Here is a 15,473-nt window from a genome sequence, read left to right as displayed (position 1 = left end):
TGCAGGAAAAGTTTTTCCTCATGTCGCTTTTGCTTCTCTTACCAATTGCTTTAAATCTGTGCCCTCTCGTTCTCGATCCTGTCACAGGTGGGAACAGTTTCTCTCTGTCTACTTTGACCAGACCCCTCATGATTTTGAATGCCTCTATCAAATCTCCTCTCAGCCTTCTCTTCAAGGATAACAGTCCCAACTTCTCCAATCTATCTTCATAACTGAAGTTCCTCATCCCTGGAATCATTCTCGTGAATCTTTTCTGCATCCTCTCGAATGCTTCCTTCCGAAAGCACAGCGCCCAGAACTGGATGCAATACTCCAACTGAGGCCGAACTACTGTCTTACATAAGTTCAACATAACTTCCTTGCTCTTGTAGTCTATGGCCCTATTAATAAAGCCCAGGATACTGTATGCTTTATTAACCACTCTCTCAAACTGTCCTGCCACCTTCAATAACTTATGCACATATACACCCAGGTCCCTCTGCTACTGCACCCCCTTTAGAATTGTTCCCTTTATTTTGTTATTGCCTCTCCAAGTTCTTCCTACCAAAATGAATCACTTCACATTTCTCCGCATTGAACTTCATCTACATAGAAACATGGAAAATAGGAGCAGGAGTAGGCCATTCGGCCCTTTAGTTTGATCATGGCTGATCATCCAATTCAGTAACCTGTTCCCGCTTTCGCCCCATATCCTTTGATCCCTTTAAACCCAAGAGCTATATCTAACTCCTTCTTGAAAATATACAATGTTTTGGCCTCAACTGCTTTCTGTGGTAGCGAATTCCACAGGTTCACCACTTTCTGGGTGAAGAAATTTCTCCTCATCTCAGTCCTGAAAGGTTTACCCCGTATCCTTAGACTATGAGCCCTGGTTCGGGACTCCCCCACCATCGGGAACATCCTTCCTGCATCTACCCTGTCAAGTCCTGTTAGAATTTTATAGGTTTCTATGAGAACCCCCCTCACTCTTCTGAACTCCAGCGAATATAATCCTAACCGACTCAATCTCTCCTCATACGTCAGTCCCACCATCCCAGGAATCAGTCTGGTAAACCTTCGCTGCACTCCCTCTATAGCAAGAACATCCTTCCTCAGATAAGGAGGCCAAAACTGCACACAATATTCCAGGTGTGGCCTCACCAAGGCCCTGTATAATTGCAGCAAGACATCCCTGCTCCTGTACTTGAATCCTCTCGCTATCCCCTGCTACCTGTCTGCCCATTCCACCAACTTGTCTATGTCCTTTTTAAGTTCTACACTATCCTCATCACAGTTCATTTTTCCTTAAGAAATCTATGCTGTCTTTCCTTAATTAACCCACATTTGTCCATGTAACTATTAATTATTCTTTCTAGAATTTTCCCCACCACCGAAGTTAAACTTATTAGCCTGTAATTGCTGGGCTTATCTTTACACCCTTTTTTGAACAAGGGTGTAATGTTTGCAATTTTCCAGTCCTCTGGCACCACCCCCGAGTCTAAGGAAGACTGAAAAATGATGGCCAGTTCCTCTGCAATTTCCATTCTCATTTTCCTCAGTATCCTTGGATGCATCTCATCCAGTCCTGGTGCCTTATCCACTTTAAGTACAGACAGCCAATTCAAAACCTCCTCCTTATCAATTTCAAACCCTTCTAGTGTCTGAATTACCTCTTCTTTCACCATTGCCTGGGTTGCATCTTCTTCCTTGGTAAAGACAGATGCAAAGTATTCATTTAATACCTTAGCTATGCCCTCTGCCTCTATGCATCTTACATACCTCTTTGGTCCCCAGTTGGCCCTACTCCTCTTTTTACCACCCTTTTACTACTTATATGTCTACAGAAAACTTTGCGATTCCCTTTTATGTTAACTGCCAGTCTCTTTTCATACTCTCTCTTTGCTTCTCTTATTTGCTTTTCACTTCCCCTCTGGACCTTTTATATTCAACCTGGTTCTCAATAGTATTTGCTACCTGGCATCTGTCATAAGCACACTTTTTCTTTTTTATCTTAATCTCTACATCTTTTGTCATCCAGGGAGCTCTGGATTTGTTTACCCTACCTTTGAGAGAATGTACCTTGACTGTGCCCGAACTATCTCTTCTTTGAAGGTAGCCCATTGTTCAGCTACCATTTTTCCTGCCAACCTTTGACTCAAATTTGTTCATCCCAGATCTGTTCTTACCTCACTGAAATTGACTTTCCCCCAGTTAATTATTCTCACTCTGGATCATTCTTTGTCCTTTTCCAGATTCAGCCTAAATCTAATGATACAATGATCACTGTCCACTAAATGCTCTCCTGGTGACACTTGGCCCACCTCACCCCCAAGAACCAGGTCCAACTGTGCCTCCTTTCTCATTGGACTAGAAACATACCATTGTAGAAAATTTTCCTGAACACATTTTAGGAACTCTTGTTCCTCACTGTCCTTTACACTTCTACTATTCTAGTCTATGTTTGGATAATTTAAGTCCCCCATTATAACTATCCTATAATTTTTGCACCTCTCTGTAATTGCCTTGCAAATTTGTTCCTCCACATCTTTCCCACTAGTTGGTGGCCTTTAGACAACACCGAGCAATGTAACTGCATGTTTTTTGTTCCTTAGCTCTAGCCAAATTGATTCTGTCCTCGACCCCTCTGGGATATCCTTTTTCTCCAGCACTGCAATGCTCTCCTTAATCAATACCGCCACCCCTCCCCCTTTTTTCCCTTTCCTATCTTTCCTGAACACCTTGTATCCAGGAATATTTAACACCCAGTCCTGCCCTTCTTTGAGCCAGGTGTCTGTTATAACCACAATATTATATTTCCACATGTCAGTCTGCGCCTGTAACTCACCAATCTTATTAGCAACACTCAGTGCCTTCACAAACATGCACATTAACCCTGATTTAGACTTTATTACTTTCTCCCGTACCCTGACCCCACCTAATAACTATCTCTCCCAGTATTCTGTGCACCTTGGTATTCTTCTCTGATATTTCCTCCTGTCTCCACATCCTTGACAAGTTAGTTTAAACCATCCCCAATAGCATTAGCAAATTGGCCCGCAAGGAAATTTGTCCCAGCTCTGTTCAGGTGAAACCCGTCCGGCCTGTACAGGTCCCACCTTCTCCAGAACTGACCCCAGTGTCCCAGGAATCTAAAGCCCTCCCTTCTGCACCATCTTTCCAACCACGCATGCACCTGCTCGATCTTCCTATTTCTATACTTACTTGTGCATGGTACAGGGAGTAATCGAGAAATTACTACTTTTGAGGTACTGCTTGCTAATTTCTTACATAGCTCACTAAACTCTTTCTGCAGGACCACATCCCTCTTCCTACCTGTGCCTTGTAGATGGTGGACAGGCTTTGGGGAGTCAGGAGGTGAGTTACTTGCCACAGGATTCCTAGCCTCTGACGTGCTCTTGCAACCACGGTATATATGTGGCTACACCAGTTCAGTTTCTGGTCAATGGTAACCCCTCGGATGTTGATCGTGGAGGATTCAGCGATCGTAATGCCATTGAATGTCAAGAGGAGATGGTTAGATTCTCTAAAATAAAAACAAAATACAAGATGCTGGAAATCTGAAATAAAAACAAGAAATGCTGGAAATACTCAGCAGGTCTGGCAGCATCTGTGGAGAGGGAAACAGAGTTAACGTTTATGGTTAGAGTCTCTCTTGTTGGAGATGGTCATTGCCTGACACTTGTGTGGCACGAATGTTACTTTCCACTTATCAGCCCAAGCCTGGATATTGTTAGGTCTTGCTGCATCTGGACACCGGCTGCTTCAATATCTGAGGAGTCGCAAATGATGCTGAGCATTATGCAATCATCAGCGAACATCCCCACTTCTATTTATTTTTATTTATTTAGAGATACAGCACTGAAACAGGCCCTTCGGCCCACTGAGTCTGTGCCGACCAACAACCACCCATTTATACTAATCCGACATTAATCCCATATTCTCTACCATATCTCCACCATTCTCCTACCACCTACCAACACGAGGGGCAATTTACAATGGACAATTTACCTATCAACCTGCAAGTCTTTGGAGGTGGGAGGAAACCGGAGCACCCGGCAGAAATCCACGCAGACACAGGGAGAACTTGCAAACTCCGCACAGGCAGTACCCAGAACTGAACCCGGGTCGCTGGAGCTGTGAGGCTGCGGTGCTAACCACTGCGCCACTGTGCCACCCTTCTGACCTTATGATTGACGGAAGGGCATTGATGAAGCAGCTGAAGATGGTTGGGCCAAGGACACTACCCTGAGGAACTCCTGCAGTGATGTCCTGGAGCTGAGACGATTGACCTTCAACAACCACAACCGTCTTCCTTTGCACTAGGTATGACTCCAATCAGCAGAGAGTTTTCCCCCTGATTCCCATTGACTTCAGTTTTGCTCGGGCTCCTCTATGCCATACTCGGTCAAATGTTGCCTTGATGTCAAGGGCAGTCACTCTCACCTCACCTCTTGAGTTCAGCTCTTTTGTCCATGTTTGAACCAAGGCTGTAATGAGGTCAGGAGCTGAGTGGCCCTGGCGGAACCCAAACTGAGCATCACTGAGCAGGTTATTGCCAAGCAAGTGCCGCTGGATAGCACTGTTGATGACACCTTCCATCACTTTACTGATGATTGAGAGTGGACTAATGGGGCGGTAATTGGTCGGGTTGGACTTATCCTGCTTTTTGTGTACAGGACATACCTGGGTAATTTTCCACATTGCTGGGTAGGTGCCAGTGTTGTAGCTGTACTGGAACAGCTCAGCTAGGGGCACGGCAAATTCTGGAGCACAGGTCTTCAGTACTATTGCCGGAATATTGTCAGGGCCAATTGCCTTTGCAAGATCCAGTGCTTTCAGTTGTTTCTTGATATCACGTGGAGTGAATCGAATTGCCTCAGTCTGGCATCTGTGATGCTGGGGACTTCAGGTGGAGGCCAAGATGGATCATCAACTAGGCAATTCAGGCTGAAGATTGTTGCAAACGCTTCAGCCTTACCTTTCGCACTGATGTGCTTGGCTCCCCCATCATTGAGGATGGGGATAATTGTGGAGCCACCCTCTCCAGTTAGTTGTTTAATTGTCCACCACCATTCACGGCTGGATGTGGCAGGACTGCAGAGCTTAGATCTGATCCGGTTGTTATGGGATTGCTTAGCTCTGTCTATCGCATGCTGCTTACGCAGTTTGGTACGCAAGTAGCCTTGTGTTGTAGCTTCACCAGGTTGACACCTCATTTTGAGGTATGCCTAGTGCTGCTCCTGGCATGCCCTCCTGCACTCTTCATTGAACCAGGGTTGATTTCCCAACTTGATGGTAATGGTAGAGTGGTGAATATGCCAGACCGTGAGGTTACAGACTGTGGTTGAGTACAATTCTGCTGATGGTCCACAGAGCCACATGGACGCCCAGTTTTGCATTGCTCGATCTATTTGAAATCTATCCCATTTAGCATGGTGGTAGTGCCACACAATACGATGGAGGGTATTCTCATTGTGAAGGCGGGACTTTGTCACCACAAGGACTGTGCGGTGGTCACTCCTACCAATACTGTCATGGATTGATGCATCTGCGACAGGCAGATTGGTGAGGACGAGGTCAAGTATCTTTTTCCCTCTTGTTGGTTCCCTCACCATCTGCCGCAGACCAAGTCTAGCAGCTATGTCCTTTAGGACTCAGCCAGCTCGGTCAGTAGTGGTGCTACTGAGCCACTCATGGTGATGGCCATTGAAGTCCCCCACCCTTCTGCACCTAGCCACCCTCAGTGCTTCCTCCAAGTGGTGATCAACATGGAGGAGTATTGACTGATCAGCTGAGGGAGGGCAGCAGGTGGTACTCAGCAGGAGGTTTCCTTGTCCATGTTTGATCTGATGCCATGAGACACAATGCAGTCCAGAGACGATGTTGAGGACTCCCAGAGAAAATCCCTCTAGACTGTATACTACTGCATCACCACCTCTGCTGGGTCTATCCTGCTGGTGTAACAGGACGTACCCGGGGATGGTGATGGCAGTGTCTGTATGCCATGATTCCTTGACTATGACTATGTCAGGTTGCTGCTTGACTAGTCTGTGGGACAGCTCTCCCAGCTTTGGCACAAGCCCCCAGATGTTAGTAAGGAGGACTTTGCAGGGGCAACACGGCTGGGTTTGCCGTTGTCGTTTTCGGTGCCAAGGTCGATGCCGGGTGATCCATCCGGTTTCATTCCATTTTATTGACTTCGTAGTGGTTAGATACAACTGAGTTGTAGGCCATTTCAGAGGGCATTTAAGAGTCAACCACATTGCTGTGGGTCTGGAGTCACATGTAGGCCAGACCAAGTAAGAACAGCCGATTTCTTTCCCTCAAGGATATTAGTGAACCAGATAGGTTTTTACAACAATCGACAATGTTTCATGGGCATCATTAGACTAGATTTTAATTCCAGATTTATGAATTGAATTCAAATCCCACCTTCTGCTGTGGTGGGATTGGAACCCACGTCCCCAAAGAAATACCCTGGGTCTCTGGGTTACTAGTCCAGTGACAATACCACTATACCACCCCCTCCCCTGTCCCATGTCCATGATGCAACATGTCAGTGCCTATCCCTGATCCTGGATTCACGTCTGCGGCCACAGAAATGCCTGTCTGTACGCCTGACTATCGAATCTCTTGTCACTATCACTCTTCCAGTCTTCCTTGTACTCCCCTGTAGAGCTGAGCCACCCATGGTGCCATGGCCTTGGCACTGGCTGCACTCCCCAGATGAATCATCACTTGCCTCAGTATTCAGCACTGAATACCGGTCGGAGAGTGAGACGCATGCAGGGGTTTCTTGCACTACCTGCCTGTTTCTTCTTGACTGTCTGGCAGTCACCCCTTCCCTCTCTTCCTGCATACTCTTAATCTCTAGGATGACCACATTGATAAACACATTATTCACGAAGCTCTCAACCTCACGGATGCACCGCAGTAACACCAGCTGCTGCTCAAGTTCCGAAACACGGAGTTCAAGCTGCTGTAACTGACAACACTTCCTGCATATATGTTTATCCAGGATATTAGAAGTATCCTGGAGTTCCCACATAGGACGTGTACTCTAGAGGTTGAAGCAGCCCTCCCAATCCTTTATCTGTTAGGTAATAACCTTACTACTACTAATAAACCTTACTACTGCTAATAAACATTTACCAATACTAATAAACTTTACTACTATTAATAATCTTTACTATATGTCAAGAGAGTGTGGGAAAATGGCGCACTGACACGGAACACAAAAGTCCAAGTGTATCAGGCCTGTGTCCTCAGTACCTTGCTCTATGGCAGCGAGGCCTGGACAACGTATGTCAGCCAAGAGCGACGTCTCAATTCATTCCATCTTCGCTGACTCAGGAGAATACTTGGCATCAGATGGGAGGACCGTATCTCCAACACAGAAGTCCTCGAGGCGGCCAACATCCCCAGCTTATGCACACTACTGAGTCAGCGGCGCTTGAGATGGCTTGGCCATGTGAGCCGCATGGAAGATGGCAGGATCCCCAAAGACACATTGTACAGCGAGCTCGCCACTGGTATCAGACCCACCAGCCATCCATGTCTCCGCTTTAAAGACGTCTGCAAACGCGACATGAAATCCTGTGACATTGATCACAAGTCGTGGGAGTCAGTTGCCAGCGTCCGCCAGAGCTGGTGGGCAGCCATAAAGACAGGGCTAAAGTGTGGCGAGTCGCAGAGACTTAGCAGTTGGCAGGAAAAAAGACAGAGGCGCAAGGGGAGAGCCAACTGTGTAACAGCCCCGACAAACAATTTTCTCTGCAGCACCTGTGGAAGAGCCTGTCACTCTAGAATTGGCCTTTATAGCCACTCCAGGCGCTGCTTCACAAAGCACTGACCACCTCCAGGCGCTTATCCATTGTCTCTCGAGATAAGGAGGCCAAAGAAGACTATTGCTAGTAAACCTTATTAATACTCATAAACCCTATTAATACTTAATAAACCTACTAGTAGTGATCAACCTTACTTTAAAAAAAAGAAAGGTAAAACACATCAGTTTATTCCCTAGTTTAGATAAGATAATGAGGAGATACTCACCAGCCAATCGCCTGCCTACTTGTCACACCTCAATTTTTCTTTCCGAAGGCAGGCTCTGAACCTACAGACTGGCAGCAACAGCTATCCCTGCTCCGCTCCTGCTGTTTGTACCCACTCTGCTCTCAGTGAACTCTCTCTCTCTCCTGGGCTCTTTATGCCCAGCTCATTTTTAGGTATGTCTGGTGCTGTTCCTGGCATGCTCTTCTGCACTCCTCATTGAACTGAGGTTGTTCATCCGGCATGATGGTGATGGAGGACTAATATATATGCCTGTCAGATTATAGATTGTGATGGAATAAAATTCTGGCCCACAGCACCATATGCATGCTTAGTTTTGAGCTGCTAGATCTGTTCTTAATCTATCCCACTTATTACAGTGATAGTGCCACATGATGCAATGGATGGAGTCCTCATTGTGAACATGTGACTTAGCCTTCAGAGGGACAGTGTGCTGGTCGCTCCTACCAATATAATTATGGACATATGCATCTGCAACAGGTAAATTGGTGAGGACGAGGTTAAGTAGGTTATTCCCTTGTGTTAGTTCTCTCACCTCCTGCTGCAAGTCCAGTCTGGCAGTTACGCCCTGGCAGTAGGACTCAGCCAGCTCAGGCAACCACAGTTATAGGATTAATTCCAAAATTAAATTTATTTACAAATGAATTTTCTGTAAGTTTAACATTTTGGATCAGAAAGGACTCCTAACCAGAAGCAGTTATAGCTGTTGTAACAGTGAACATAAACCCTTTAAAGAACCACACCATTAAGAAATCTTGATCGAAAAAATATTGTGAATCCAAGTATCAATAAAGAATTGTAATCATCATTTCTCATCCATTCTTCTCTCCCAGTAACATCTTGACTTTGGGTCTTTCCTATGCAGATGTTCCACAACTGCAGCTGTATTTCCAATTTGACAGCTGTCAATTCTTCTGCGATTCTGGGGCAGTGTCCAAGCGCTGATGACTGCAACAAAGTCTTTCCATATTACTTGGCGGTAACAGTTCTTGAATCTTTCTCCTATTCATTCGGAGGCATAGCTGAGTTTGAGATACTGATGAGGTAAAACTTTTATTGGATAAATGGTTGGAATTTGAATTACTGAACAAATAGAGCCATAAACAATTTATGCATTTATATAGCTCCTTCCATGACCTCAGGATGTCCCCAAGTGCTTTATAGCCATTATAGCATAAATTCTTTGAAGTGTAGTCATATTGAAATGTTCGAAACACAGCAATCAATTTGCACATAGCAAGGTCTCAGAAACAACAACGCAACACCGTTCAAATAATCTGTTCCTTAGTGATGTTGTTTGAGGGATAAATATTGGCCAGGACATTGAGGACAAATTGTGTGCTTTTCTTCAAACTAGTATCATGGGATCTTTTAAGTTCACTTGAAAATGCAGACAGGGACTCGGTTTAAGGCCTCATCTAAAGGACGGCACTTCCAATAATGCAACTGCACTTGAGTTTCACTCAGAGGCAACAGCACTACAAACTGAGCCATGATTGACACATCTTTTATTGTAAAGAGAAATAGATGTAAGGGCTACAGCTATTCCTTTCCTCCATCGATCAGAAACGCACATCATATTAGCAGAAACTCACCCACTCTAATGCTTCAATTTGAACTTCAACTGAATTCATTGATCAATCTCATGTTGGCTTGCAGTGTAGCTCAGTCCACAGCATGAAATAATCTAACCTTTGCCATAAAATTAGCAGCAACTGAGCATAATCCAATGCACAGATGCCACAAGGACAGATATGGGTTGCAATTGCACCTGGCAATGTAAAGAAAAAGTGTTAAGGACGATTTTCTGAACTCTCCAATGAACCTGCAGTTGGCACTTGGTTAGATATACAAGTATAAATGATCAAGGTAGCTGACACTTGCATTGCTACACTTATAGTAATTCTGTTGCTTGACTCCATCTACTTCACTGGCTGCTGGAGATGATGTAATTTTGATTGACTCCCTACAGAGTCCTGGTCTCCTGTTACACAGCTCTTTAGAAAAACCCAGATCACTTTGCAGCTATGTTAGCTATGGTGCAGATATGCAATTTGGGCCCTTTGTATCTGTCTGTAACAACAATGGGAGGTAGTACTTAAAGAGTGCCTTTAACATGAAGAGTGTCCCAAAAGTACTTCATAGATAGGCAAATGAAGATACAAGTCAGGACAAAAGTGGACAGGATAGGTAACCAAAGAAATGGTTGAAGAGATGGGTTTTGATGTATTTTAACAAATTGAGTATTAATAATAAGGAACAAGTGAGTAGCTGGTGAGTATTACCTTTTTGAGTAAGGTTTATTTTAACTATTGAACTGTATTGACTTTTAGTAGGATTTATCAGTACTAGTAAGGTTTTATTAATCATTCTAAGGTGTTGTAGCATTGGTAAGGTTTTTGTTCAGCAATAGGAAAGGGTCAACTAATAAATAAAAGTATGGCAGGGGTGCTTCAACCTTGAGAGTGCACCTTCTGTGCTATGTGGGAGCTCCAGGAGCTTCCTGTATCTTGGAGAACCATTTGTACAGGGAGTGTTGTCAATTGCAACAGCTTGAGCTCCGGGTTTTGGAACTTGAGCGGCAGCTGGCGACACTGTGGTGCATTTCATGAGGATGAAAGCTACGTGGATAGCATGTTTACAGATGTGGTCACCCCACAGCTTCAGAGTATGCAGGGAGAGAGGGGATGGGTGACCACCAGGCAGTCAAAAATAATCTGGCAGGTAGTGCAAGAAAACCCTTTGTGCATCTCACTCTCCAACAGGTATTCAGTTCTGAATACTGAGGAAAGTGATGCTTCACCTGTGAATGTGCAGCCAGAGCCAAGTCCATGGCACCACTGGTGGTTCCGCTGCATAGTGGGGTACAAGGAAGACCGGAAGAGCCATAGTGATAGGTGATTCAGTAGTCAGGGGAACAGACAGGCATTTCGGTGGCTGCAGACGTGAACCCAGGATGGTGTGTTGCCTCCCTGGTGCCAGGGTCAAGTATGTCACTGAGCGGCTGCAGAGCATCCTGAAGGGGAAGGGTGAACAGCCATCAGTCATGGATTTTTTTTATTCATTCACGGGATGTGGGCGTCGCTGGCCAGGCCAGCATTTATTGCTCATCCCTAATTGCCCTTGAGAAGGTGGTGGTGAGCTGCCTTCATGAACCGCTGCAGTCCATGTGGGGTAGGTACACCCACAGTGCTGTTAGGAAGGGAGTTCCAGGATTTTGACCCAGCGACAGTGAAGGAACAGCAATATAGTTCCAAGTCAGGATGGTGTGTGACTTGGAGGGGAACTTGCAGGTGGTGATGTTCCCATGTATTTGCTGCCCTTGTCCTTCTAGTTGGTAGAGGTCGCGGGTTTGGAAGGTGCTGTCTAAGGAGCCTTGGTGCATTGCTGCAGTGCATCTTGTAGATGGTACACACTGCTGCCACTGTGCATCGGTGGTGGAGGGAGTGAATGTTTGTAGATGGTGTGCCAATCAAGCGGGCTGCTTTGTCCTGGATGGTGTCGAGCTTCTTGAGTGTTGTTGGAGCTGCACCCATCCAGGCAAGTGGAGAGTATTCCATCACACTCCTGACTTGTGCCTTGTAGATTGTGGACAGGCTTTGGAGAGTCAGGAGGTGAGTTACTCGCCTCAGGATTCCTAGACTCTGACCTGCTCTTGTAGCCATGGAATTTATATGGCTACTCCAGTTCAGTTTTCGGTCAATGGTAGCCCCTAGGATGTTGATAGTGGGGGATTCAGCGATGGTAATGCCGTTGAATGTCAAGGGGAGATGGTTAGATTCTCTCTTGTTGGAGATGGTCATTGCCTGGCACTTGTGTGGCGCGAATGTTACTTGCCACTTATCAGCCCAAGCCTGGATATTGTCCAGGTCTTGCTGCATTTCTACACGGACTGCTTCAGTATCTGAGGAGTTGCGAATGGTGCTGAACATTGTGCAATCATCAGCGAACATCCCCACTTCTGACCTTATGATTGAAGGAAGGTCATTGATGAAGCAGCTGAAGATGGTTGGGCCTAGGACACTACCCTGAGGTACTCCTGCAGTGATGTCCTGGAGCTCAGATGATTGACTTCCAACAACCACAACCATCTTCCTTTGCGCTAGGTATGACTCCAGCCAGTGGAGGGTTATCCCCCTGATTCCCATTGACCTCAGTTTTGCTAGGGTTCCTTGATGCCATACTCGGTCAAATGCTGCCTTGATGTCAAGGGCAATCACTCTCACCTCACCTCTTGAGTTCAGCTCTTTTGTCCATGTTTGAACCAAGGCTGTAATGAGGTCAGGAGCTGAGTGGCCCTGGCGGAACCCAAACTGAGCATCACTGAGCAGGTTGTTGCTAAGCAAGTGCTGCTTGATGGCACTGTTGATGACACCTTCCATCACTTACTGATGATTGAGAGTAGGCTAATGGGGTGGTAGTTGGCCGGGTTGGACTTGTCCTGCTTTTTGTGTACAGGACATACCTGGGCAATTTTCCACATTGCAGGGTAGATGCCAGTGTTGTAGCTGTACTGGAACAGCTTGGCTAGGGGCGCGGCAAGTTCTGGAGCACAGGTCTTCAGTACTATTGCCAGAATGTTGTCAGGCCCCATAGCTTTTGCAGTATCCAGTGCCTTCAGTCGTTTCTTGATATCACGTGGAGTGAATCGAATTGGTTGAAGTTTGGCATCTGTGATGCTGGGGACTTCAGGAGGAGGCCGAGATGGATCATGAACTCGGCACTTCTGGCTGAAGATTGTTGCAAATGCTTCAGCCTTATCTTTCGCACTGATGTGCTGGGCTCCCCCGTCATTGAGGATGGGGATATTTGTGGAGCCACCTCCTCCAGTTAGTTGTTTAACTGTTCACCACCATTCATGGCTGGATGTGGCAGGACTGCGGAGCTTAGATCTGATCCGTTGGTTATGGGATCGCTTAGCTCTGTTTATCGCATGCTGCTTACGCAGTTTGGCATGCAAGTAGTCCTGGGTTGTAGCTTCACCAGGTTGACACCTCATTTTGAGGTATGCCTGGTGCTGCTCCTGGCATGCCCTCCTGCACTCTTCATTGAACCAGGGTTGGTCTCCTGGCTTGATGGTAATGGTAGAGTGGGGGATATGCGGGCCATGAGGTTACAGATTGTGGTTGAGTACAATTCTGCTGCTGCTGATGGCCCACAGCGCCTCATGGATTCCCAGTTTTGCATTGCTAGATCCGTTCGAAATCTATCCCATTTAGCACGGTGATAGTGCCACACAACACGATGGAGGGTATCCTCAATGTGAAGGCGGGACTTCGTCTCCACAAGGACTGTGGTCACTCCTACCAATACTGTCATGGACAGATGCATCTGCGGCAGGCAGATTGGTGAGGACGAGGTCGAGTATGTTGTTCCCTCGTGTTGGTTCCCCCACCACCTGCCGCAGACCCAGTCTAGCAGCCATGTCCTTTAGGACTCGGCCAGCTCGGTCAGTAGTGGTGCTACTGAGCCACTCATGATGATGGACATTGAAGTCCCCCACCCAGAGTACATTTTGGAAGAGTCCACATTGGAATCAACAACAGAGGTTCAAAGAGGGATGTGGTCCTGCAGTCAGAATTTAGGGAGCTAGGTAAGATATTAGCAAGCAGGACCTCGAAAGTAGTCATCTCTGGATTACTCCTAGTGCCACGCACAAGTGAGTATAAAAATAGAAAGGTAAGACAGATGAGTGTGTGACTGGAAAGATGGTACTGGAGGGAGGGCTTTAAATTCCTGGGACATTGGATCTGGCTCTCGGAGAGATGGGACCTGTACAGGTCGGACGGTTTGCACCTGAACAGAGCCGAGACTGAGTTCCTTGCGGGATATTTTGCTGGTGCTGTTGGGGAGGGTTTAAACTAGTTTGGCAGGGGGGTTGGGACCTGAGGGTAGACTCAGCTGGGACAAAATCAGAAATGAAAATGGAAGGCAGAAAATTAATTGATGAGCCTGGAAGACAGAGGAAACAAAGATTAGAAAATAAATAAAGAGTTTGGCAGTGCTCAAGGGTATCTATTTCAATGCAAGTATAGGAAATAAAGCAGATGGGCTGAGGGCATAGATAGATACATGGCAATATGATATCATAGCTATTACAGAAACATGGCTTAAGGAGGGACAGGACTGGCAGCTCAACGTCCCTGGTTAAAGAGTTTTTAGACGCAATTCTTTTGGGCCTCCTTATCTCGAGAGACAATGGATACGCGCCTGGAGGTGGTCAGTAGTTTGTGAAGCAGCGCCTGGAGTGGCTATAAAGGCCAATTCTGGAGTGACAGGCTCTTCCACAGGTGCTGCAGAGAAATTTGTTTGTCGGGGCTGTTGCACAGTTGGCTCTCCCCTTGCGCCTCTGTCTTTTTTCCTGCCAACTACTAAGTCTCTTCGACTCGCCACAATTTAGCCCTGTCTTTACGGCTGCCCGCCAGCTCTGGCGAATGCTGGCAACTGACTCCCACGACTTGTGATCAATGTCACACGATTTCATGTCGCGTTTGCAGACGTCTTTATAGCGGAGACATGGACGGCCGGTGGGTCTGATACCAGTGGCAAGCTCGCTGTACAATGTGTCTTTGGGGATCCTGCCATCTTCCATGCGGCTCACATGGCCAAGCCATCTCAAGCGCCGCTGACTCAGTAGTGTGTATAAGCTGGGGGTGTTGGCCGCTTCAAGGACTTCTGTGTTGGAGATATAGTCCTGCCACCTGATGCCAAGTATTCTCCGAAGGCAGCGAAGATGGAATGAATTGAGACGTCGCTCTTGGCTGGCATACGTTGTCCAGGCCTCGCTGCCGTAGAGCAAGGTACTGAGGACACAGGCCTGATACACTCGGACTTTTGTGTTCCGTGTCAGTGCGCCATTTTCCCACACTCTCTTGGCCAGTCTGGACATAGCAGTGGAAGCCTTACCCATGCGCTTGTTGATTTCTGCATCTAGAGACAGGTTACTGGTGATAGTTGAGCCTAGGTAGGTGAACTCTTGAACCACTTCCAGAGCGTGGTCGCCAATATTGATGGATGGAGCATTTCTGACGTCCTGCCCCATGATGTTCGTTTTCTTGAGGCTGATGGTTAGGCCAAATTCATTGCAGGCAGACGCAAACCTGTCGATGAGACTCTGCAGGCACTCTTCAGTGTGAGATGTTAAAGCAGCATCGTCAGCAAAGAGGAGTTCTCTGATGAGGACTTTCCGTACTTTGGACTTCGCTCTTAGACGGGCAAGGTTGAACAACCTGCCCCCTGATCTTGTGTGGAGGAAAATTCCTTCTTCAGAGGATTTGAACGCATGTGAAAGCAGCAGGGAGAAGAAAATCCCAAAAAGTGTGGGTGCGAGAACACAGCCCTGTTTCACACCACTCAGGATAGGAAAGGGCTCTGATGAGGAGCCACCATGTTGAATTGTGCCT

General features: G+C 46.6%; 1 protein-coding gene across 3 annotated transcripts in view; it reads left to right on the top strand.

Moving 5' to 3' along the window:
- LOC137384674 (solute carrier organic anion transporter family member 1C1-like) overlaps window positions 1–15,473 on the top strand; it is an 87,521-nt gene that overhangs the window by 41,088 nt on the left and 30,960 nt on the right. For 2 of the 3 annotated variants that reach the window (XM_068058926.1, XM_068058927.1), the window contains exon 12: window positions 8,936–9,114. The exons of the other annotated variant lie outside the window; for it this stretch is intronic. In XM_068058926.1, coding sequence (XP_067915027.1) covers window positions 8,936–9,114 — 179 coding nt within the window. The remainder of the gene's footprint in view (window positions 1–8,935; window positions 9,115–15,473) is intronic. 3 annotated transcript variants of the gene reach the window in all.

This window comes from Heterodontus francisci, chromosome 27, assembly GCF_036365525.1.
Source record: "Heterodontus francisci isolate sHetFra1 chromosome 27, sHetFra1.hap1, whole genome shotgun sequence".
Taxonomy (NCBI): Eukaryota; Metazoa; Chordata; class Chondrichthyes; order Heterodontiformes; family Heterodontidae; genus Heterodontus; species Heterodontus francisci.
The sequence above is the reverse complement of the archived record's forward strand: the minus strand, read 5'-3'. Positions and strand labels throughout refer to the sequence as shown.